This window comes from Heterodontus francisci, chromosome 31 (assembly GCF_036365525.1).
Source record: "Heterodontus francisci isolate sHetFra1 chromosome 31, sHetFra1.hap1, whole genome shotgun sequence".
NCBI lineage: Eukaryota > Metazoa > Chordata > Chondrichthyes > Heterodontiformes > Heterodontidae > Heterodontus > Heterodontus francisci.
In genome coordinates, this window is record NC_090401.1 from 51,443,502 (window position 1) to 51,466,501 (window position 23,000).

Consider the following 23,000-nt stretch of genomic DNA (forward strand, 5'->3'; position numbering starts at 1 on the left):
CCACATCATCAAGGAACGTTGGGAGGAGAAACTCAAAAATTCCCCACAGAAATTCCCTTTTGCATGAGGTCTTATTCATCTCTACAATATTAACGAAGCATTGCTGCACTTTCATGTGATTGGCATTTGAAATCATTTATGGGTTATGATGAATGCAACTACACACCACTGCAAACAGTGTTAAGTTATGACCGTAGAAAACAAAAGTAAGGCAAGACAATATTGTAAAAAGTTATAAATCATCAACAAGAAAACAGACATCATTGAAGAGTGAAGGCTCAAATTCCAAGGAGATATGGACATTTCCTGAGATGCTTTAGAAGGATCATTGCTTTCTTGCCATAGGCCTCCAAAAAACGTCTTTGTATCTATCTGTAACCAAGGAAAACATTACTGAGAGTGGATCAAATTTTGCAAGAAATAAAAATGTATTGTTAAATCTTTGCAATTGTGACAATTTGTACAGCATTCATGCCACTTTCGTGATCAAAGCTCTTTCAATTTCCTTTTTCTCCCATTACGTCTAGATGTTACCGTGACATTAGCAGCTGAGGTGGAGGCAGTCTGCTCAGCATGCTGCACCATTGCTGTGGATGACTGTGGCGGGCATCCTCTGGAGGAACAGGGCCTTGATGGCTCCATCCTACTAGGGGTCTGCAGCAATGGTGCTTGAGTAACTCCTGTGTGCTCGCCTGCTGGAGGTAAGGGGGTCAACGTTGGTGGGGTGGGGGGGGGGGGGGGGGCGGGGGTAAGACATTGCTTAAGCTAAGGGTACCCTGAGAGGAAGGCCCCATGGCAGCTGGCACATGCTCCTCCTCCATCTGTGTATACGATGGCACCTGCCTGTCTCCCTTAGGAGAAGAAGCACCTGGAGGGAGGGCCAGGTTCCTTGTCCCCCTCTTGCTTAGACTCTGCTGCATGGAGCCCACGTCAACAACGATGTGGTGCAGGTCAGATCGCATATGGCTTGAGTGCTCAACTAGACACGCCACGGAGCTCGCCAGACTCTCGACTGAGGAAGCCAAATGCCCAAATGCCTGGGACATAGCAGATGTCCTGCCTTGCATGGACTCCTCCATGGCACGTGCAAAGTCACACATGACCTCAGGCATCTTTGACATATTTTAGAACCATAGAACCACTGAAAAATTACGGTACAGAAGTAGGCCATTCAGCCCGTCGTGTCCGTGCCAGCCAAAAAAAAAACTAGCCACCCAATCTAATCCCACCTTCCAGCACCTGGCCCATAGCCTTTCCGGTTACAGCACTTCAGGTACATGTCCAGGTATCTTTTAAAAGAATTGAGGGGTTCTGCCTACACCACCGTTCCTGGTAGTGAATTCCACATGCCCACCACCCTCTGGGTGAAAATGTTTTTCCTCATGTCCCCTCTAATCCTTCTACCAATCACCTTAAATCTGTGCCCCCTGGTAATTGACCTCTCTGCTAGGGGAAACAGGTCCTTCCTGTCTACTCTATCTAGGCCTCTCATAATTTTGTACACCTCTATTAAGTCACCTCAGCCTCCTCTGTTCACATGACTTTGCTGCACTTCCAGCAGACATCTCATAGCAACAAACAGAGGATCATCTTGAGTGTGGGGCTGAGCAGGGGCCTGGTCACCAGCAGTCCTCCGATTTAAATGCCGGCTCGGGTCTGCAAATGAAACCCAACCCGAGCCCGACAGAACTACATCCGACCCGAGCCCAACCCGGCCCGAGTCCTTTCATTTTTTCCCCAAGCCCGATCCGACCACTGGAATGTTCAGTTAACCTAGCTTCCGTTTTTCGCTTTTTAAGCTTGTGCAGATAAGCAACAGAAACTGTAACTGGATTTGAAAGGTTGTTTAAAAAGTACATTAAAATTGGAATCATGTACCGGTGGTGGTGATAGAGTGTATCCAACCCGGCCCAACCCGACCCCAGCCCAAATGCCAGACCCGGAAGAGCGACCCGACCCGACCCCGACACATCGTCGGGTCCCATTGGGTTCGGGTCGGGTCGCCATGCTCCTCCGATTGTCAAGGGACCCGGCTGGCACATGCTCCTTCAGCTGCTAGGGTGTGTCTGTGTCGTCACCACCAGCTTGTGACACAGATTCTAATCTTAAACCCCCTGCAAAACATGTGGATGTAAATGCACTGGCGGAGGTGTAATAAGAGGCAGGTGATGGTGAACCCTCTGGGACATTGGCTTCTTCCTCCACAGAGGAGGATTTTTGGGCTACATGGCATTCTGCAACTCGAGTGTGGGCACCTGCAGTGGAGACACAAACAGAGGCACTTAAAGCATGTGCTTCACATGAGTTCACACAATTTCCTTCAGTTTCCACATTTGGCTGCGAACAGAGAAGGCACTTCATCCTCACGCTTTGTGGCTCCTGCCTCGCCATCTCCGCTCACCCTGCCTCCCTCCTCTCACGATCTCTGACGCCTCCTCCTCAACCGTGGTCAGCAGCCTTATGTCAGGGACCCCTCCTCCCTTCCTAGCACGCTCACGCTGGTTGTGGCTTCTTTTATCCTGCAGCAGACAGTGCAGATTTAATGACATGGCAAATAATGCATCACAACCATTGCATTTATGCATCAACATCACTCATTCTGCATTGGCTTTCGCACGACACATCCAATCACATAAACAATGCCAATCTTCATCATTTAGTGAATGGCACCAAGGCTGCTCACGCATTCCATTGCATTCCTTGCTTACCATCTGCCTTAAAAGACACAGAGCCATGGAAGAAAACAATGGAGCAGCTTTGCCAGGACCTCTTACCCTCACTGATCTGAGTAAATCATTGATTCGCTTTTGGCACTGCACCCATGTTCTACGAGTTACCCCACAGTTTGAGACCTCCTCTGTTACCTCCAACCAGGCCGCCTTGGTGAGGCGGAATGGTCTTCTGACTCCATCTTCAGGGAAGAGGACCTCCTACCTTTCCCTGATGGCCTGGAGGAGAACCTGCAGGAAGGCATCACTGAACTGTGGGTTGAGACCGTGCCTGCTCGCTACCGTGAGATTCACTTTGGTTGTAGGGAAAATAAATGATGTGAAGTTGGTGGTGACTTTCACAAAATAAGGGAGGCAAAAACATTTTGACTTAAGTAAAAGCTTCAATTTAAGTTAGATACTTAAATGAATGGAAGACTGCTGATCCTTGAGGCTGCAAGCATAGAATGTTTTATATCTGTGGCAATCATGGTGCTTGGGGCAGTGATGGCGGGTTCCACCAATAATAGGTCACCCCCACCCACGATCCCATGTGTTCTCCATGCCCATTGTCACATGGCTAATTTAAATACAAAATCGCATGGGAAACAGATTTGCGGTGAAAGTGGAAGTTGCGACAACTTCTGGTCCCGCTGTCGGGAACGCCGCAGCACTCATAAGATTCCATGATCTTCCTACATGTGTGGATTACTAGAGAAATCCAGGTTTGTATATCCATCTGGCAAATGGATGAGAGTCAAATTGTAGATCTCTGCCAGTTTTAGAGAGAGAACTAGCTGTCAGATTGCAGCAGGGAGATTGGAACATTAGTCCTACAAAAAATTATGAACAAAATAGAGCATTGTTTGCAAATGAAATAGATGTTTTTCAGAAAGAAATTGTAAGGAAAAAAGAAATTGATATTACATAGGATGATATATTTACACATTATAAAGATTTCTGGGTTCTGTGTTTTTTCTGAAAATTGTTTTTTGTCAATAAATGAAACAATTAATGAACACTTCAACTAATGTGAGGGTTTTCTACAAATATTGATGAAAAATGAATAGAATAAACCTGAAATGATACATAAAATGATTTTCACAAAAGCCTTCCAGGTCTTTTCCAGTTACTTGTTTGTAATCTTGTGTCTGTAAAAGTTGTGCCTAATCTTGACATCAAGCATGTGGTGCCGAGGATTGCTGTTGAAAGTGGTAGATGTTATTTGAAGCTCTGTAGGGAATAAAATCGAAAAGAATATATTTTCTGGTCCATGTTGCAGTGCTGTTAAACACACAAATGAAACTAGTGAGGCCCATCTGATCCAATTCCTTTTCACACTCACTAATGGAATATTAGTGAAAATGAACAGGGACAAAGTGTCCTGTTTCCTTATTTATCGAGACACTGTGTTCAAAATAACTCGAACTAAATATTTATTGCTAGATATGTCAACCTTGAAAAATAGTTTTGCATGGTCAGTTAGGTTTAATGGATTCGTAAGAAAAGCAGATACTTGCATTTCTTTCTTTTTATCCGTGCACGGGATGCAGGCATTGCTAGCAAGGCCAGAATTCATTGCCCATCCCTAATTGCCCTTGAGAAGGGAGTAGTGAGCAGTCAATGTGGTGAAGGTACTCCAACAATGCTGTTAAGTAGGATGTTCCAGGATTTTGACCCAATGATGAATGAATGGCCATATATTTCCAAGTCAAAATGATATGCCTTGGAAGTGAACTTGCAGGTGGTGGTGTTCCCATGCATCTGCTGCCCTTCTAGGTGGTAGAGGTTGCAGGTTTGGAAGGTGCTGTCGAATGAGCCTTGGTGAGTTGCTGCAATGCATCTGGTAGATGATACACACTGCTGCCACTGTGCGTCAGTGGTGAAGGGAGTGAATGTTGAAGGTGGTGGATTGAGTGCCAATCAAGCGGGCTGCTTTATCCTGGATAGTGTCGAGCTTCTTGAGCAATGTTGGAGCTGCACCCATCCAGGCAAGTGGAGGGTATTCCATCACACTCCTGACTTGTGTCTTGTAGATGGTGGACAGGCTTTTGGGAGTCAGGAAGTGAGTTACTCACCACAGAATTCCCAGCCTCTGACCTGCTCTTGTAACCACAGTATTTATGTGGCTGGTCCAGTTCAGTTTCTGGTCAATGGTAACCCCAAGATGTTGATAGTGGGGGATTCAGCGATGGTAATGTCATTGAACATCAAGGAGAGATGGTTAGAATCTCTCTTGTTTGAGATGGTCATTGCCTGACACTTGTGTGGTGAGAATGTTACTTGCCACTTATCAATCCAAGCCTGGATGATAGAGCAATGAAAATTGAGATAAAAACAGAAAGTGCTGGAAATACTCAGCAGATCCAGTAGCATCAGTGGAGTGAGAAACAGAGTTAATCTTTCAGATCTGTGACCTTTCATAAGAATCAGAAAATTGAGGATGCACAAGAAGCAATAATTGGTGGAATGAAGGATCTCAGAGGGCTGTAGGGCTGGAGGAGGTTAGAGGTAGGAAGGGGTGAGGCCATGAAGGGATTTGAAAACAAGGATGAGAATTTTAAACTTGAGGCATTGCTGGACTGTAAGCCAGTATGTCAGCGAACACAGGAGTTATGGATGAACAAGACTTGGTGCGAGTTAAGATATGGGCAGCAGAGTTTTGAATGAATTCAATTTACGAAGAGTGCAAGGTAGGAAGCTGGCCAGGAGAGTATGGAAATAGTTGAGTCTAGAGGTAATAAAGGCATGGATTGTCACCTAATTGTTATCATGTTAGTGAGTCTAAGAGAAACTATGTAATATTGAAATGCCATTGCACTTCTCTTTGCTTGTACCTACAGTGGACATAAAATATGAAAGATTCATTAAGTACAAAATTATTTTTATGGTTTGTCATTTCAGCTGCAAAAGGAAATGAGTTGATTTGTAAAAACTTTTCTTAGTCAGGTAATTGACTATGTTTCTGGATTTTTAGGAGACAGGACACATATAAATGGAGTCACAGGAAGATACGGTATTTCCTGATGAAATAAAAGGTGCTTCAGAATTTTAACCTGGTTTTCTGTTCAACATCTTGTGTTGATATTCTCAGAGTACTGCACAGACAGAAGTCTTCTGTCTAGGGCACTATTTGAATGTAATATCTTGGTTTGAAATGTGTAAAAACAAATAGAAATTGTGACCATGTTCTTTATAAATTGCAAATCACTGAAACTGTGTGGAAGGTATTCACTATTTTGATTGCTAGTTTTAAGCAGTTCTCAGGGACCAAATGTTACTGAGTGCCCTTTGATGGCCTTGCATTCCAATGGTCTGCAAAAAACTAATAGGCAAATAGAGGTACTGTTACAGATGCCTCAATGTGGTAGGAAGTAGCCCTGGCTAAAGGAAACACGAAGCTGTTTTTTTGTAAAACTGTGAATATAAACTACTCACTTCTCCTAGATTCCTGCTTCAGACATTTGGAAAGATTTCAAGGAGCATGCCATGGTACATTTCCATTTTTATAACTAAAAGTTTGACTGAGGTTAAATGTATCATCCTGTTATCTTCACTGTGTTTTTCAATTTGCTTTGGCCATTTTGTCATGTCATCACAGAACCTGGAGGTGTAGTAAGTATTAAATCTATTTGTAACATTATCTGAAGATGAACAATATATTTTATTAATATCCAGAATACGGTTTTAAATAAATATTGTCACACTCATGCAATATGAGCTTATGAACTATAATTATGAACTTCTGAAGTATTAAACTCACTGGGTACTTTCCTGTAAAACAAAATGGAGTTGAGAGGTCAAATGACCGTTTCTTTCCTGCCAATACACTTGGAAGTGCAAAAACCGTGAGCTAATTTTCATGTCTGGACATATCTGAGAAGTCATTAAAATGCAAAACAACCGTTCCTGTGCTAATAGCTGCATTTCTCCAACTAATTAAAAAACTGGGTTAACAATATTGTTGCAGACTCTTTGACGCCAAGATTGAAGTCCAGAAAATGGGTGTGAAAAGCTCTACTTTATTAAGTTGGTATGTGGATAAGTGTTACCCAGACTCCATTGTCTGACAATGGCCCAACCATCAGAAACTACTTGAGGACAATGGAAAGAGATGCTCTGGTCATATAACAGAAACTAGGTTTCTAATACAAAGTGATTCTTGACAACGCAGCCAGCAGGGACGTCAACCGCCTGCGCCAACCTGCGCATATGCACAAATGGGCTCATGCTCTCTGCACGTACGCATTGCCAGGACCGGATGGCGCATGTGCAGATGACGTCATCACCTAAACGGTCAGGACTGGTACACGCATGCCCAGATGACGTCATTGCATAACGCAGGAGAGAGACCAAGCGGGGAAGCGGAGAGAGAGCGGGAAGAGAACGGGGGGGGTGAAGAGAAGCGGGGAGACCGGGGGGGGGGAAGCGGGGAGACAGCAGCCAAACACCTTAGTGGCGGCGGGTGCACTCTCCTCCTGCCTCCCCGCCCACTCTCTCCAGCAATTCCACCCCCCCACCCCGATCTCCCGCGATCTGCGGCCATTCCCCCCACCCATTCTCTCCGGCCATTCCAACCCCCACCCGCCCGCTCCGGCCATTCCCCACCACCAACCCCCGCCCTCCGCTCTCTCAAGCCATTCCCCAGCCAGCCAATCTCTCCTGCCATTCCCCAGCCAGCCCATCTCTCCGACCATTGTGTGCTGCCATGTGTTTACGTTGCCTTTGTGTGATTATTTGAGCAGTGCCATCTTTAGTCCTGGTGGCAGCTGCCTGAACGTCGCTGACAGTGATGTTTTAGTTGAACAGGCTGCATTGGCGCATGTGGCGGTGCAGCGCCACCTAGTGGCTGCATTGTCAGCAAACGCAGCCTTTCTAATAAGGAGTTTTAATAAGCCATATTCTCGGCAGACAGAAAAACATCTATGCCAACAAACAGAAAAGACCCTGCCTAAGGCCACCAGCTTTAAGCTACATGTAAGCAGAGACTTGAGTTGGCCTGAACACTCCACCTGAGGAACCATACCAGGGCTTTGCCATTCTTTTGTTTTATTCATTCATGGGATGTGGGCGTCGTAGGCCAGGCCAGCATTTATTGCCCATCCCTAATTGCCCTTGAGAAGGTGGTGGTGAGCTGCCTTCTTGAACCGCTGCAGTCCATTTGGGGTAGATATACCCACAGTGCTGTTAGGAAGGGAATTCCAGGATTTTGACCCAGTGACAGTGAAGGATGGCGATATAGTTCCAAGTCAGGATAGTGTGTGACTTGGAGGGGAAATTGCAGGTGGTGGTGCTCCCATGCATTTGCTGCCCTTGTCCTTCTAGTTGGTAGAGGTCGCGGGTTTGGAAGGTGCCATCTAAGGAGACTTGGTGCATTGCTGCAATGTATTTTGTAGATGGTACACACTGCTGCCACTGTGTGTCAGTGGTGGAGGGAGTGAATGTTTGTAGATGGGGTGCCGATCAAGCGGGCTGTTTTGTACCGGATGGTGTCAGGCTTCTTGAGTGTTGTTGGAGCTGCACCCATCCAGGCAAGTGCAGAGTATTCCATCACACTCCTGACTTGTGCCTTGTAGATGGTGGACTGGCTTTGGGGAGTCAGGAGGTGAGTTACTCGCCTCAGGATTCCTAGCCTGTGCCCTGCTCTTGTAGCCACTGTATTTAGATGGCTACTCCAGTTCAGTTTCTGGTCAATGGTAGCCCCTAGGATGGTGATAGAGGGGGATTCAGCGATGGTAATGCCATTAAATGTCAAGGGGAGATGGTTAGATTCTCATTTGTTGGAGATGGTCATTGCCTGGCACTTGTGTGGCGCGAATGTTACTTGCCACTTATCAGCCCAAGCCTGGATATTGTCCAGGTCTTGCTGCATTTCTACACGGAATGCTTCAGTATCTGAGGAGTTACGAATGGTGCTGAACATTGTGCAATCATCAGCGAACATCCCCACCTCTGACCTTATGATTGAAGGAAGGTCATTGATGAAGCAGCTGAAGATGGTTGGGCCTAGGACACTACCCTGAGGAACTCCTGCAGTGATGTCCTGGAGCTCAGATGATTGACCTCCAACAACCACAACCATCTTCCTTTGCGCTAGGTATGACTCCAGCCAGCAGAGGGTTTTCCCCCTGATTCTCATTGACCTTAATTTTGCTAGGGCTCCTTGATGTCATACTCGGTCAAATGATGCCTTGATGTCAAGGGCAGTCACTCTCACTTCACCTCTTGAGTTCAGCTCTTTTGTCCATGTTTGAACCAAAGCTGTCATGAGGTCAGGAGCTGAGTGGCCCTGGCGGAACCCAAACTGAGCATCACTCAGCAGGTTATTGCTAAGCAAGTGCCGTTTGATGGCACTGTTGATGACACATTCCATCACTTTACTGATGATTCAGAGTAGTCTGATGGGGCAATAATTGGCCGGGTTGGACGTCCTGCTTTTTGTGTACAGGACATAGCTGGGCAATTTTCCACATTGCAGGGTAGATGCCAGTGTTGTAGCTGTACTGGAACAACTTGGCTAGGGGCGCAGCAAGTTCTGGAGCACAGGTCTTCAGTACTATTGCCGGAATATTGTCAGGGCCCATAGCTTTTGCAGTATTCAACCCGGACTGGAGTATAACAAGAGAAATCTACTACAGCGAACATAAAACATCAGTGAATCTATCTTCCTAAACCTCCAGAGCTTTTCTTCAGTGGACCAAAAAAGGATTCCTGGCCAGCATTGTTTCAAGTCTTCGCCGCAGGGGAAAAGCAAGTGTAACAAAGAACTCTTTAAATAATAAGACCTAAATGCATTCTACTTTTTATAATTGAAATCTTTTGTTGAACGTGTGTATATCTGAGTGTGACAGCAGGTGTAGTTGCGTATATTCGGGTATTGAACAATACATTTATCTTTCTTTTAAAACTTTGAGAAAACCTGTCATTTGTCTATTCCTGGCAATTAAAGCACTCAGGAGTTAACACTTTTTTTAAAAAAAACACGCTGTCTTCAGTCAGTTGAGAGGTGAAAAAGTGGACCCATCCCTATCAATATTATAATATCCTCGTCTCTTACAATAGTTGTGAGCATTAAGTAAAAACTAGATAGACATTTACAGAGCAAAATGGGAGTAAAATTCCTCTTTCAACAAAAATGGGAGAATTTCCACCTTTCTCCATAAAATTAATGTATGCATGCAAAATTGTATTCTTTAAAACTGCACTGTCCTGTGTTTTTTAGCAGTTATTAATTTTGGAGAAAAACAGACATTCTTCTGATTACTGTTGAAAAGAGGAACTTCAAAGCACAGGCTCAAAAAGAAACTACAATTATATCCACTGACAGTATATTTGTTTGTTTCCATACCAATATTAACAACATTGGTAGATAAACACTGAACATATTTGTACAACATTCCTCTGTCTGCTATTTTAAAGAGATCCTAGCCCATTAAATCAATTAACTAAGGATTAACATACGTGTTCAAATAGCAGACAGAGCACTGTCATACAAGTGCACTAAACAATTATTTACTAAATTGCCAAGGATATTTCTAATTTCATAATAACCTATTTTTGCTACATATACTACACACACTTCATATTTGTGTTATGCGAGCTTCTTATTTTCTCTGTATTCTGAATTAGCATCTAAGCAACTTTATACATTCCTGTGAGCTACAAGTGCAATTTCCAACCAAATGCTCATATCTGCATGTGAAGGACTGCATATAACCACATTTTAAAATGTCACGTGCAAAACAATTTATGGATCAGAGTCTTCATTATTGAGGAAGTGCTCAAAAAGCGGGTTGACATCCTAATTATAGCACTCAGCTCAGTCGGCAGGGAAAAAAAAGATATTGGCCCCAAAATATCCATAATCCACCAGGCCAAAACAAAGATAAGTGTAAAAGCCAGACAAGGATGAATGTAAAAGCAAATTTAGAGATGCCTGCAGATGGGCCAAAAAAAAGCTAACCACAAAGAAAAGGTTTATGCAGACGACTATGGTTTACCACAATCCCACAAGTAACTCAGCACAGATGAAGAATGGACCTTTGGTCAGATTGTAAAGGTAAGTGTTTTGGGGGGAAAAGGACAAATAATCAATGTAATGATTATTAGTGGGGGAGGATGGGAGAGGGCAAAATAAATGTATTTTTTCATTCACTTTATCTTTAAATATTTTAATCTCTCGGTAGGGCTGACAGCCCTTTAAAAACGGCATCAGCGCTTGAGCACAGGCAGCTGCGCCACTGTCGGGGACGGACAGCCCGCCTCCTCCACGTGATTGGGGAGGGGGTGGGGGGAGCGGGCAGCCTGCCCCGGCTATTCAAATGAGCCGCCGCACAGAAGACTGCAGCGGCTCCACGACATTGGTGGCGGGCAAAGAAGATTCAGCCCATTGGCTCAGGAGGCAATTATTATTTTGCCTTGCATTTGAATCCTATGATAATTATCTGCCATATTATCAAAGTTGTAGCCTACTAAGCATCGCCCAAGGATCCCCCAGCAGTGAATTTGAGTTGAAGGAGGGAACTTTCCAGTATTAATCTGTCTATATATTAATAGCAGCCACTTACCATTTTGAAAGAGCTACAGTTGGAGTTGTCCATACTAAACTGCTGCAGTGGCATACTTACTGTATCTAAAATGAGACATCGAGGTCAAAAACAGTGGCTGATCAATTTGGAACATAAAGTAGGAAGTTTCCAAAATAATCATCTTGTATACATTTTAAAAAGAAATTCTTGTACATCAGGCCTCATTATTTTTTCAGTATCTATCATTTGTACTGGACATTAGTAAGAAATTGTAATATCTATTCAAGAATTCCTATCTAAAATTTATATGGAAAATGGCCAATATTCAGACACAGGCATTTCTGGCACATAAAACACATTCATAGCAAAAATATGAAATCTAGACAGAACAGAGACAAGGGAATCTATGTTTAAAGTTTACTCTGTTGTATTCATGATAAACAGAATTAATAAATGTTATTCCATTGTAATACATGCTGATTTATCGTGTTATAAATTACAAACTATGCAAAGCTGTTATCAACTGTTGCTTAATCAGACAACACAGTTTTAAGATACTGAAATGCTTTATTTAGTTCACTTATATCTGAAACTTGAAGCTTGTATGCATGTGATAGCGCCTTATAAGACTGGAAGCATTCTAAATCTAGGTGCATTACATGATGTTTTGCATGAGTTTGATGCAAAATGTGATGAACAATCAAGTGCTCAACTTGATGGGACAATGTTCAAGTTGCCAATGAGAAAATAAGAGGAAAGTCATGAGTATGAGAGAGACAGACATGGTAGAACATTAAGGAATGGTTGAAAGCAAAGTTATTTGAAGATATGGGGTAGGTTTTTCCCTGTGGCTTTTATACCCCATTGTCAGGCTCAAATGGTGGTCAGAAGCCCACATTTTGTAGGGAACTGTCCATCACTTGTGATTTCCCCCAAATAAGCCAATTAATGGCCAGAACGCAGGCTCACCATCCAAATAAGGACAGTGGGCGGGCTCTCAAAGCTGAAGGGTCAATAGGAGGCTCACCAGCACTGAAGAAGCAGAAACTGGCCATTCAAACTAAGTGAGAGAGAGGGCTTCCCAAGATGGAGGTGCCTTCATTCCAAATTTTTAAAATTTAAAATAAATAGATCAAGCAACTGGGCCACCAATGTTGAGAGGAGAGCCCCTCCACAGGCAGCCTGGAGCTGCAGCTTAAGCCTGGCAAGTGGGGAGGGCCTCTAAGCCTGCCTGGAGTGCTTGCCCCCTGGTCTGCCACCGGGAGACTGCCTTCAGGCAGCTGCACAGTTCCCCCGCTGCCTCCAGGACCTGAAAAATCCCAGTCAGCCTCCAACAATAAACCCTAATAGTTGATTAAGCTACCTGCTGCTTGCAGGCACTAACCCTGTCACTCCCCCAACCAGCCTCTGGGAAAATGGCTCGGGGGGACGGGATGGAGTTGGAGAACCCGCATGCTGGCCGGCAGTGCAGAATTCTGCACCCGCCTGCCTCCCATCAGGACGTAAAAATTCAGCCCATGGTGGCAGATATGGTTGATAGAAGAAACACAGTGCATATGATGTACATGGACTTTCAGAAAGCCTTTAATAAGGTACCACATAGGACACTACAGGAGATCAAGCAGCATGGAATTAGGCAGAGGCTAGAAAATTGGATTAAAATAAGTTAGAATGTAGCCAACAGAGAGTAGGAGTTAAGGGTAGTTTCTCAAAGTGGATGGAAATAGGTAACAGTGTCCCAGAGGTTTCTGTTCTAGGGCCACTTCGGTTGACTGCAAATATCAAAGATTTGGACATAGATGAGTGCGCCATACTTTGCGGTGGCACACTCTAATGGCGGCCTGCATCCTGTGCGGATGCGCCATCCCTGAGCCCCCACAATATTACACGCAAGGCCTCATTTAAATAGAAGAGGCAGAGCGGCTGCCCCCGCTGATGTAGATGGGGCAGCCGCTACGTCCCCAGCAACAGCATCCAGCACCACTGCGCAGGCGCAGGTGCCATTTTTAAAGGGCTTAAGCCCGTCAGTATAATTTTAATATTTAAAGTTTGTAGCATTGTGAAATTTTATTAAATAAAAAATTTTGTGATGGAGGCCCTTTCCCAACTCCACCCCCCCCCCACCCCCAACGGTCATTTTAAGAGGCACTTAAAGTCAGAAAACATTTTATTCCCTTCCCCAACTTTCCCCCGTAACCTCCTAACATTTGGCCTCTAACCCCTTCCCACCATTCACACAAACAATAACATTTGTTTTCCTCGCTCCCCCACCCCTCCCACCCTGAACATTTTATTCCTCCCCCCTCCCCACCAGGTTCTCGCCTCGGAATGCCGTGCTTAGTTCCGAATGCGCGCAAAGCACGAACGGCGGCCGTAATATCAGCCACTGCCTGCAGGTAAGTTTATTTACATATGATTAATGTTACTTTGCATATGCTGATGAAGGGCCCGCTGCCAGGCAGCCAGGGGCCGCACTGAGGTCCCTCCACCGCCGGGCAATATGCGGCGGACTCTTCTCAATGTTTCAGGCCGAGGCAGGCCTTTCCCCGCAGAATTTTATTGGCCCCCGTGCTGTGACCTACAGCCTCGAGGGGCTGATAAAATTCAGCCCAGAAGGAATGATGTCCAAGTTGCAAATGATACTAAAATAAGAGGTAAAGTAAATAATTCTAAGATCCAAAGAAAGCTGGAAGGCATATTGATAAGATGATGGAATGGGCAAAGGAGTGGCAGGTGCAATTCTATGTCAGTAAATATAAGGTGGTACGTATTGGAAAAAAAAAGTAATAATTATACTTTGAATGAGAAAAGGCTTAAACAGCAGAAGGATTTTAGGGTTCAGCTCAAAGACATTAAAAGCAACACTTCAAGTGAATAAGGTCAAAAAAACATATTGAAATACTGGATCATATGGCAAAGGGTATAGAATATAAAGGTAGAGACGTAATTCTAAATCAATATAAAACTGTAGGAAGGCTACAGTGGAGCATAGTGAGTAGTTTTAGGCACTACACTATAGGAAGGACATTATTACAATAGAGAGGGTTGCTGACTGGTAAGAGGAAATATAAATCTGAAGAAAGACATTGAAAAATTGAGGCTACTTTTCTTGGAGCAGAGGAAATTACTAGATGATTTCATAGAGATGTTTCAAAGAATGAACAGGTGCGCAGAGTAGATAGAAGCTCTGGTTATTGCCCCTTTTATTTAAGAGGCCAGCCCAGTTTATTTCAGGTCAGTAAATGCAGAAGGGAATGACAGCTTGTCTTTTTTTTAATGCTTCTTATACTTGTCTGTCTGAAGTGTAATGTTTGAAATATGAGAGGCGCAGGATGGATATGCTAGATAAAATAAAATATTTAATCATGTGCACAAGATATAATAATAAAGATAAGCTATATCGGAGGACAGAATTCAATACATTTGAACATAAAATTTTGAAAAATAATTTAGCCATTAACATTCCTTCCATTCCCAATGGCAATATGCTACACTTGCTATTGGAACTTCTGTTGTCCACTTTGACAATGCGACAACTTAATACCTCAATAGGTAAATAGTTTTAAATCTTGGCTGTTCCCTAGGTATACTTTCAGGTTAGTATCGTTGGTTTCTCCTGTGAGTAGACTTGCATCCCTTATGATCAGGAGCTAATTTTCACTATTCAATATATAAACATATGATAGCATAATCCGGAGGTGTAACGAGATCCCTTTGTCATATGAAGTATCTGATTCTGTGAAGCACCTTGGAATGCTTTCCTACATCAAAGGTGTTATATAAATGCAAGTTGTTGCTGAACTTTCTCCTCATATAATTTCAAGTACTCTTCGCTTTTCCAATAGGCATAACTGATGAACACTCTGGTGAGTCTATGTCAATGTAAAATCAAGAAACGGGCATTTTTTTCCAGAATACATGTGTTTGAACAGTATAGTATTTCCAGACTTTTTGAACTTCTATAATGTCTGCCACACACAAAACAAAAACAAGCACTACGCCATCTGGTTATCGGATGGGATGATAACTCATTAATCTATCCCAGCCTTAAATGTATTCGACGATGGAGTATCCACGACCCTCTGGGGTAGAGAATTCCAAAGATTCACAACCGTTTGAGTGAAGTAATTTTTCCTCATCTCAGTCCTGAATGATTGATCCCTTATCCTGAGACTCTCCCCGTGTTCTGGATTCCCTGATCAGTGGGAACAGTCTCTCGGCTTCTACCCTGTCAAGCCCTCAGAATCTTGTATGTCTCAATTGGATCGCCTCTCATTCTTCTAAACTCCAGAGAATATAGGCCCAAGGTCACAGTGGCACAGTGGTTAGCACCGCAGCCTCACAGCTCCAGTGACCCGGGTTCGGTTCTGGGTACTGCCTGTGCGGAGTTTGCAAACTCTCCCTGTGACCGCGTGGGTTTCTGCCGGGTGCTCCAATTTCCTCCCACAGCCAAAGACTTGCAGGTTGTTAGGTAAATTGGCCATTGTAAATTTCCCCTAGTGTAGGTAGGTGGTAGGAGAATGGTGGGGATGTGGTAGGGAATATGCGATTAATGTAGGATTAGTATAAATGGGTGGTTGTTGGTCGGCACAGACTCGGTGGGCCAAAAGGCCTGTTTAAGTGCTGTATCTCTCTATGACTCTATTCTTGTTTTATTCTTTTCTGGCTACTCCCAGCTGTAATTTGACAGGCTCAATGGCCTTTATTGGAACGAACCTTGAACATATGTCTCTTTGTTCTGTTACGAGCAGGTGAGAAGGGGTCTAGGGGTTCCCTCTCAGCCTTTACCTGATTTAACCATAACAGAGTTTAATTTTAGAAACACTGTGTTTTTAGCTCCCCCTTATTCACTGCTCCAATTGTAAGGCAAAGAAATCAGACAGGTTTCCTTAGATTTAAACAAGATAGGTAGAAGTTTATTAATCTTAAACTCTAATCCGGTTAACGATGACAAATATGCGAAGCAACCACACTAGCATGCATACACGATAAACACACATGCAGACAGAGACAGAAAAAGTAGAAAAGAATAAAGGGGAAAAGTTTGAGGCAATATCGGAGTTATAATTACCGTCCTTTAAGTTCAACGTGGAGTCTTTGATTGCTGGTAAGTCCTTCAATTCGTTGGGGGCCTAGTGCACGCTTCAACTTGTTTCAATGTTGGAGTCTTTTCTCTCTTGAGGTTTACGTGTCTTTCGTGGGTGCAGTGGCTTGATAGAAAGCGAGAGAGACAGCCAGGAGAGAGGCTTCCTTGTTCCAGTTTCAGTTGCAAACTGCCGTCTCAATTCAAACTGTCTTGTGTCTCATTCAAAAGCCTGGATCAGCTGGTCAGTCATGTGACCAGCTGGTTTAACCAGTCCTGCCTTTGTGGATTTCAAAGCTCTCGGTGTTGGGCGGGTGGGAGGGGTGGGGTGCGGTGTAGGGCTGTCTCTTACCCTGACAAGATGTGGATCACCATTGCCCAGCCCAATCTCTGTCAATTGAATCAGTGAGCAATTCTTTTGTCTCTCCCAGCACTGTCTCTTAGTATGCAAATGTTCTTCCAGCCAAGTGTCTGGTGATCTTCAAACAAGTCATCTCTTCACTCCAACAAAAGTTTAAAATCATTCATATGACGAAATTAATATTCCTAATTTTTGGCAGGTGAATGTCTGCATGACAGTTCTTATTGAAAGCTTCCAAGGAAGGATGTTTTCCTGTTTTACTCCTGACTCCTTGTCTGAGTGATGGCCAGCAGAGCCACCAAATAATTCACCATTGCCTGTGCCCTGGATATGGGCTCTTTGACAACTAACTCCTGCTGTTTTCAGAACTAGCATTGTTACTTCAGTATAATTAACCTGGATGGCTAGGGCAGTTTAATTAAATGCCTCCCCCCTCCCCTCACCCCACCTACACACACTCACAGGCCCTCCATTCTTTCAGATTAAGGATGATAACTTTAATGGTTGGGTTGTCTAGATTAATTAATTGCACAGTTCTTACCCGCACCCCGCCCCCACCACCACCAGCACCACCCCCAGCTTTAGCTGCAAGCCAGACTATAACTCTTGGTGATCTCACTTTAACTCCAAAAACAACACTTCAATACCAACCTTGTCTGTATTAAATTGGTCAGAGATGCCAAAATGCAACATCTGCTCTTCCAGTGCATTTTCGCACAGTCACTGGTATTTTTCATTTTGCTGCTTCTGAGAAATGGCCAGAACATGTACCAGAAATTGAAGAAACTATTTCCCCTCTCCACAAAAAGGTAAGAAAGAAACTGTTTGTAAAAGCTCAAATGCTATGAACAGGCTTCCATACATTTCCCTTTTTGATCACAACTCTGCCTTTCTTATGAACATCATTGGTTTGAAAACTTATTTAAAAAATAAAAGTATATTTTTCATGCTAGTTGTAAAATCCACCACTTGCACAACTAGCAATATCAAGGGAATAGAATCCACTATTTTGATGCTACTAAGTATTTTAGATCTTTAAGTGTAGCCTGGAAACAGAAGACTGCAATTACAAATTGGCATTTTAATGCTGGTGTTAACTATTTAAAATGGATGGGTTAACGCTGGCACTAAAATAATGCTGTTCCTAAAATCTAGAGGCTCAGCAGATAGTCAGCACGACCTAGACTGATCCTGTCCTCACCTGAGATATACACACATGCTTTTCAGCTTGAGCAACAGATGGTGATCAAGAACAAGAACATTGGTCCCTCCGCTTAGCCCAGGAACACAAAGGCCAATTTCTAACGTTCACCATGCCACCCATGTTGAAAGCTCAGCCTAGACTATGTTGGAACCTGGAACCTTCAGGTCCTTATAGCTCTGCACCAAACCACTCAGTACATTTTCTCGCAGCATTGATGAGGTATTACTAGACATCCACGAATGCATAGGAAAAAACAACTGCAGCTGCAGGCTGGTTAATTAAGTTGCATCTCAGGTGCTATTTCTAAGATCTTTCATCTGTATTTTGAAACTGATCTCTTCCTTGGTTGTTGAAGTAACAAATATGGGTGCATATGGTAACATGTGTAAATAGCCATCAATTTAAAAATGTGCTTAAATTAAGCGAGTTAACATTTTAAATTATGCTGTGATTTTTTTAACAATTAATTTTATTAACTACTCATTTAATTACATGCTTGATACCATATGCAGTGAAGTAATTCAGTTGTCTATGTATTTTGAGTTTTTACTATTTTTCCCAGAAAATAGAAATGATTTTAGGTTTACTTCACAGTACTAACAAGGTGCATCAATATGCCAACCACTAAGATTTGGACATTATTTAAGGGCTGTCTAGGCTGTCAAAAACATAATTTGCTTATTCCATGTTTCTCATCCAGCTGCCATATTCAAATTTGAACTTATGGTTTTCTTTCAGTTTTCTTGTACTATTGGTCTCCAAGAATATATAGAATCAGTAGGTCAAAAATATTTAGCTGCTACATAAGCTCCTCTGCACTAGTGCCATCATGAGCACGTAGATATCCTGTATTTGAGAACTTTGTTCCGCAGTCAGAAACCGACAGCTACAGAGCAGTAGAAGTTCTAAGGTCAAAGCTACACAAAGCTGACAATCTAGTTACTTTTCCAATGGAAATCCCATAGTTCACACCTTACTCAAAGTTGAACCTTCATTCCTCTTGCAGTGCAACAGTTGAATCACTAATTCTTACTCTCCTCTGTATCCTTCAATGGGACGATGAAAATCATTGCTCTTCCAATTCTTTGAAGTAACAGTCTCTTGTAGGCTCAATTAACAGCTCTTTATTTGATGGTTCCACCTTGATCCTCCTTCATCAGTGGACATTTTGACTTATATATCCTGATCTCAAATGAGATTTACATATCTCCACCATTGTTAAATGTGTTTCCAAGCCTTTTGGTCTCATCTTTCATGTTTATTCCTTATTTCTCCCTCTATCAATCTTAGCTCTCCATAGGGTCCAGGTCCATCTCCTAAATTTGGGGACGCTTTTCCAGCACCTTTCTTCTACTCCTGGACAGGTTTCAAGAAAAATCCCATCATTTCGCAGCTAATCCTCCTCTCATCTTCAGCCTCCAGACTCTCTGTCCATCATAGCTTTTCCAATAGCTAACCAAGAGTCACTGCAATGGCCCTTAATCAAATTTATTCTTTCCCAACAGTCATTCAATCCTCAATGGTGCCATCACCTCCAGGTTTTTAAAATCCAAGTTGATGAAGTATGACATTGATTTAGCTTGACTTTACTCTTTCTCTTTGCAAACGTAGGTAATAATACTCCATCTAGGTTTCTTAATTTAAAAACAAACTGTCAACCATTCATTTAAAACTAAATCTTCTAGTTCTGTTGAAACTTGGCAATCTCCTGATGTAAATAATGATTATGTATTGAAAAAATGAACAAGCTTTTTGTAGCTTTCTAGGTCAAATAATTATTGAATCAACTAGGCAAGTTTTTTTGTCTGATTTTTTTTAAGGAACAGATAAATCATTGACTTACATAAAATTATATCTAGGACTATGCACTACATTACGATTATCATTCTGCAGGTTAGGATGAAATGTAGCTAAAGGTAAACAGCCTTACTTTTTCTACCTTATTATAATACATGTGCTTAGCAGTGATTAGTCCACAGACTAGGTTTTTCTGTTTGTTATGTATTCTTTCTTTTCTTTCTTTTGGGCCTCCTTATCTCGAGAGACAATGGATATGCGCCTGGAGGTGGTCAGTGGTTTGTGAAGCAGCACCTGGAGTGGCTATAAAGGCCAATTCTGGAGTGACAGGCTCTTCCACAGGTGCTGCAGAGAAATTTGTTTGTCGGGGCTGTATATGCTGCTCGGAATCCACCTATGTTCAAACTGGGGATTTTGCATTTGTTTTAAAAGCAAAAGGCAATAAAGTGAATAAATGTATTCTATTTTCATTAGCTGATTAATATTATTTGAACAAAAGTTATATTATGCCCTATTATAATTAAAGTTAAATAATTGCTATGGCTTTTATCTAAATCATTGAAACTTCTCACATTCCTTTTTGTTGAGGGGACAAATGCCTGTGATGCTGGGCACCATAAAGATTAAACAGCAAGAAAGAAGACAAGGTATGGTCATGTATTGAGGGAGTACTTCATTGTTGAAGGTGCTGTCCTTCACGAGATGTTAAACAAGTGGATAGAAAAGACCCCATCGCAGTATTCAAAGAATAAGAGGGAGTATTCCATTGAACATTTCTCCCTTAAGTGTAAAACAAAAAAATGAACTGGTCATTCATTTATATTACAGCTTCTGGGACTTCGTGTGCAAACTGAAATCCACACTTACGCCCTTGTAAAGAATAGCACACTCTGAAAACTGCATTAAAACCAGTCAATACTGTTCACCAAAATAACTGTTACAGCAGCATAATGCTCTGTCTGTCAGCAGCACAAGGTTATCTAAGATTTGGGTAAAAGTAGAGATTTCTTTTCAAACAGCTCTAATCTATAACACAATTGTATAAGTTTGAATAAGTACTATCTTTTTGTATATCATTATGAATCTAAACAGTGGGAGATCCAGACTTGTAAGGCTCCACTGCACAAACCTTTGTCCACAATTCTGGGGGCTAATCGTTTTGGAAAACATGTTGGCCTGTTTACCAAGGGGCAATGCCCCTTTCATTTTGATTTGGTGGAGCTTTGGGGTTTGTTTTAATGCACTTTTGGCAAGCAAGGACCAAAAGACAGCGCCAGTCAACACATTGATTCCCACTTGAGAGGCAAACAGATGAACGGTGGACAATCCAAATCGGACAATAGACTCCCTGACAGATGACGTCATGTGTAGAAGAGTATAAATTGGCTATTATATAACAATTTTTGTTTTAAAAAAGTCTTTTTTAAAGCACTAAAACGGCTGGTGTTATTAGATTCACGACCTATTGCGAGATGGAGAATAAAGATGGCCCAAAAAAAAGTTACAAAACGTTTTTAAAAATTGGAAAAATTGTGCATGTTGTTGTGTCATGTGATGTAGGAGATAGAAGCAGGAAGTGGCGAAGCTGCAAATTCCATCCTGCGCCGTTTGGTCCTTGAGAGAGGAAGAGTGCGGTGACATTAGAACCAACAGCTTGTCCCCCTCCCCTTATACCCCTTCATATGGTAAAAAAAAAATCAGTTAATACTATAAAACAACAGCGCCAAACATGGTCCGATTTGTCTCCAACCTGTATCACGGTAGTCACAGATGTCTCTGCTGCCATGTCCGAACTGGAACCATCATTCTGGCTGCTTCTTACACAGTGAGTAGGATAAATAAATAAGTTGTGTGGAGGGGAATTGGGGAGATTTTCCCCCCTCCCCCTTATAAGTGGGGAAGGGCATGAAGATAAAATGGCGCTCGGGATGCTAGAGAGAGCGCTTTGTCTTTGACCAGACTTTTTAAATAATAAAAAGAGACACCTGCTGTGAGCAGTGGACCTTTGTTTTTTTTTGGGGGGGGGTGGAGAAGGGAGTTGAAGAGGGAAATACCCACTCATGTGTTTTTAGTTTCTCCTCCTCGCTCCATTTTTGTCCCAACCGTCTCCAAGCGCGAGCTGGCGGCGCGAGGCGCTGCCGTTAGAAACGGTTTTTCCGTTTGAAATTTTGAAGTAATTTTTATAACTTTGTTTTAGTTTTCTGGAAACTTTAAAAAGAAATAACACGTCAACATAGATTATGCGTTTTAAAAGAAGAAAATACAACTTGTATTTTAAGGGTAGTGTAAACGTCCCAAAGCGCTTCACAGTGTTATCCCAACAAAATTTGACACCAAACATGTCGCATGACATGAGATGCTTGGGGCGGATGACCAAAGGTTGGTCAAGGTGGTTAGGTTTAAAGGAGGAGAGATTTAGGGAGGGGATTTCAGGGGCCAGGCACTTGAAGGCATAGCCACGCCCCAATCATTTTTGCAAGTAAGATTCCTGACAGCTATTTAGTTTTATATGAATGCTCTGTAAAAGACAATTCTGTAACAGCACCTTTAACATAGTAAAACGACCCAAGACACTTCATAGGAGCATTTTCAAACAAAAATTTGACACCAAGCCACATAAGGAGACATTAGGGCAGAGGGCCAAAAGCTTGGTCAAAGGGATTGGTTTTAAGTACTGTCTTTAAAGGACGAAAAAGAGGTTAAAAAGGCAGTGAGGTTTAGGGAGACAGTTTTAGAGCTTAGGGTCTAGGCAGCTTAAGGCATGGTCCCCAATAGTGAAACAATGAAAATCAGAGAAGCTCGAGCGGTCAGAATTGAGGAGTGCCGATATCTCGTAGGGTTGGGGGGAGATTACAGAGATGGGGAGGGGCAAGGCCATGGAGAGATTTGAAAACAAGGATGAGAATTTTAAAATAGAAGTGTTGCTTAACTGGGAGCCAGCATAGCTCAGCAAGAACAGGGTGTTGCAAGGTCATGGGCAGCAGAGTTTTGGATGACCTCAAGTTTACAGAGAGTAGAATGGAGGAAACCAGCCAGGAGTGCATTAGAATAATCAAATCCAGAAGTAACACATGTGGATGAAGACTTCAGTAGAAAATGAGCTGAGGCAGGGACAGAGTCAAGCAGTGTTTGGCTTGGAAATAGGCAGTCTTAGTAACACTAAGGGATATCTAATATAAAAGAGTGGTACATTTTTATTAACCCTTTTTGAATAAATGACGTACCTTTGTTTTACAACAAAAAATAACTTCATTTGTGCAGTTTCCCTTTTGGAAAAATTGTTTTTCTGTTGACGGCGCAGTGGTTAGCATTGCAGCCT

The 23,000-nt window shown here is 42.6% G+C and overlaps 1 protein-coding gene and 1 long non-coding RNA gene across 3 annotated transcripts in view; one reads left to right on the top strand and one right to left on the bottom strand.

The window, feature by feature from the left end:
- Window positions 1–126: 126 nt before the first annotated feature.
- Window positions 127–21,808, bottom strand: LOC137347256 (uncharacterized). Its single transcript, XR_010968913.1, has 3 exons — window positions 21,432–21,808; window positions 2,368–2,519; window positions 127–372 (listed from the first exon to the last, which is right to left on the bottom strand). It is a non-coding gene; the product is annotated as an uncharacterized lncRNA (long non-coding RNA).
- LOC137347254 (lysosomal-associated transmembrane protein 4A-like) overlaps window positions 21,241–23,000 on the top strand; it is a 49,889-nt gene continuing 48,129 nt past the window's right edge. For both annotated transcript variants that reach the window (XM_068011563.1, XM_068011564.1), the window contains exon 1: window positions 21,241–21,506. In XM_068011563.1, the coding sequence (XP_067867664.1) occupies window positions 21,411–21,506 (96 nt within the window). In that variant the 5' untranslated portion in view covers window positions 21,241–21,410. The remainder of the gene's footprint in view (window positions 21,507–23,000) is intronic.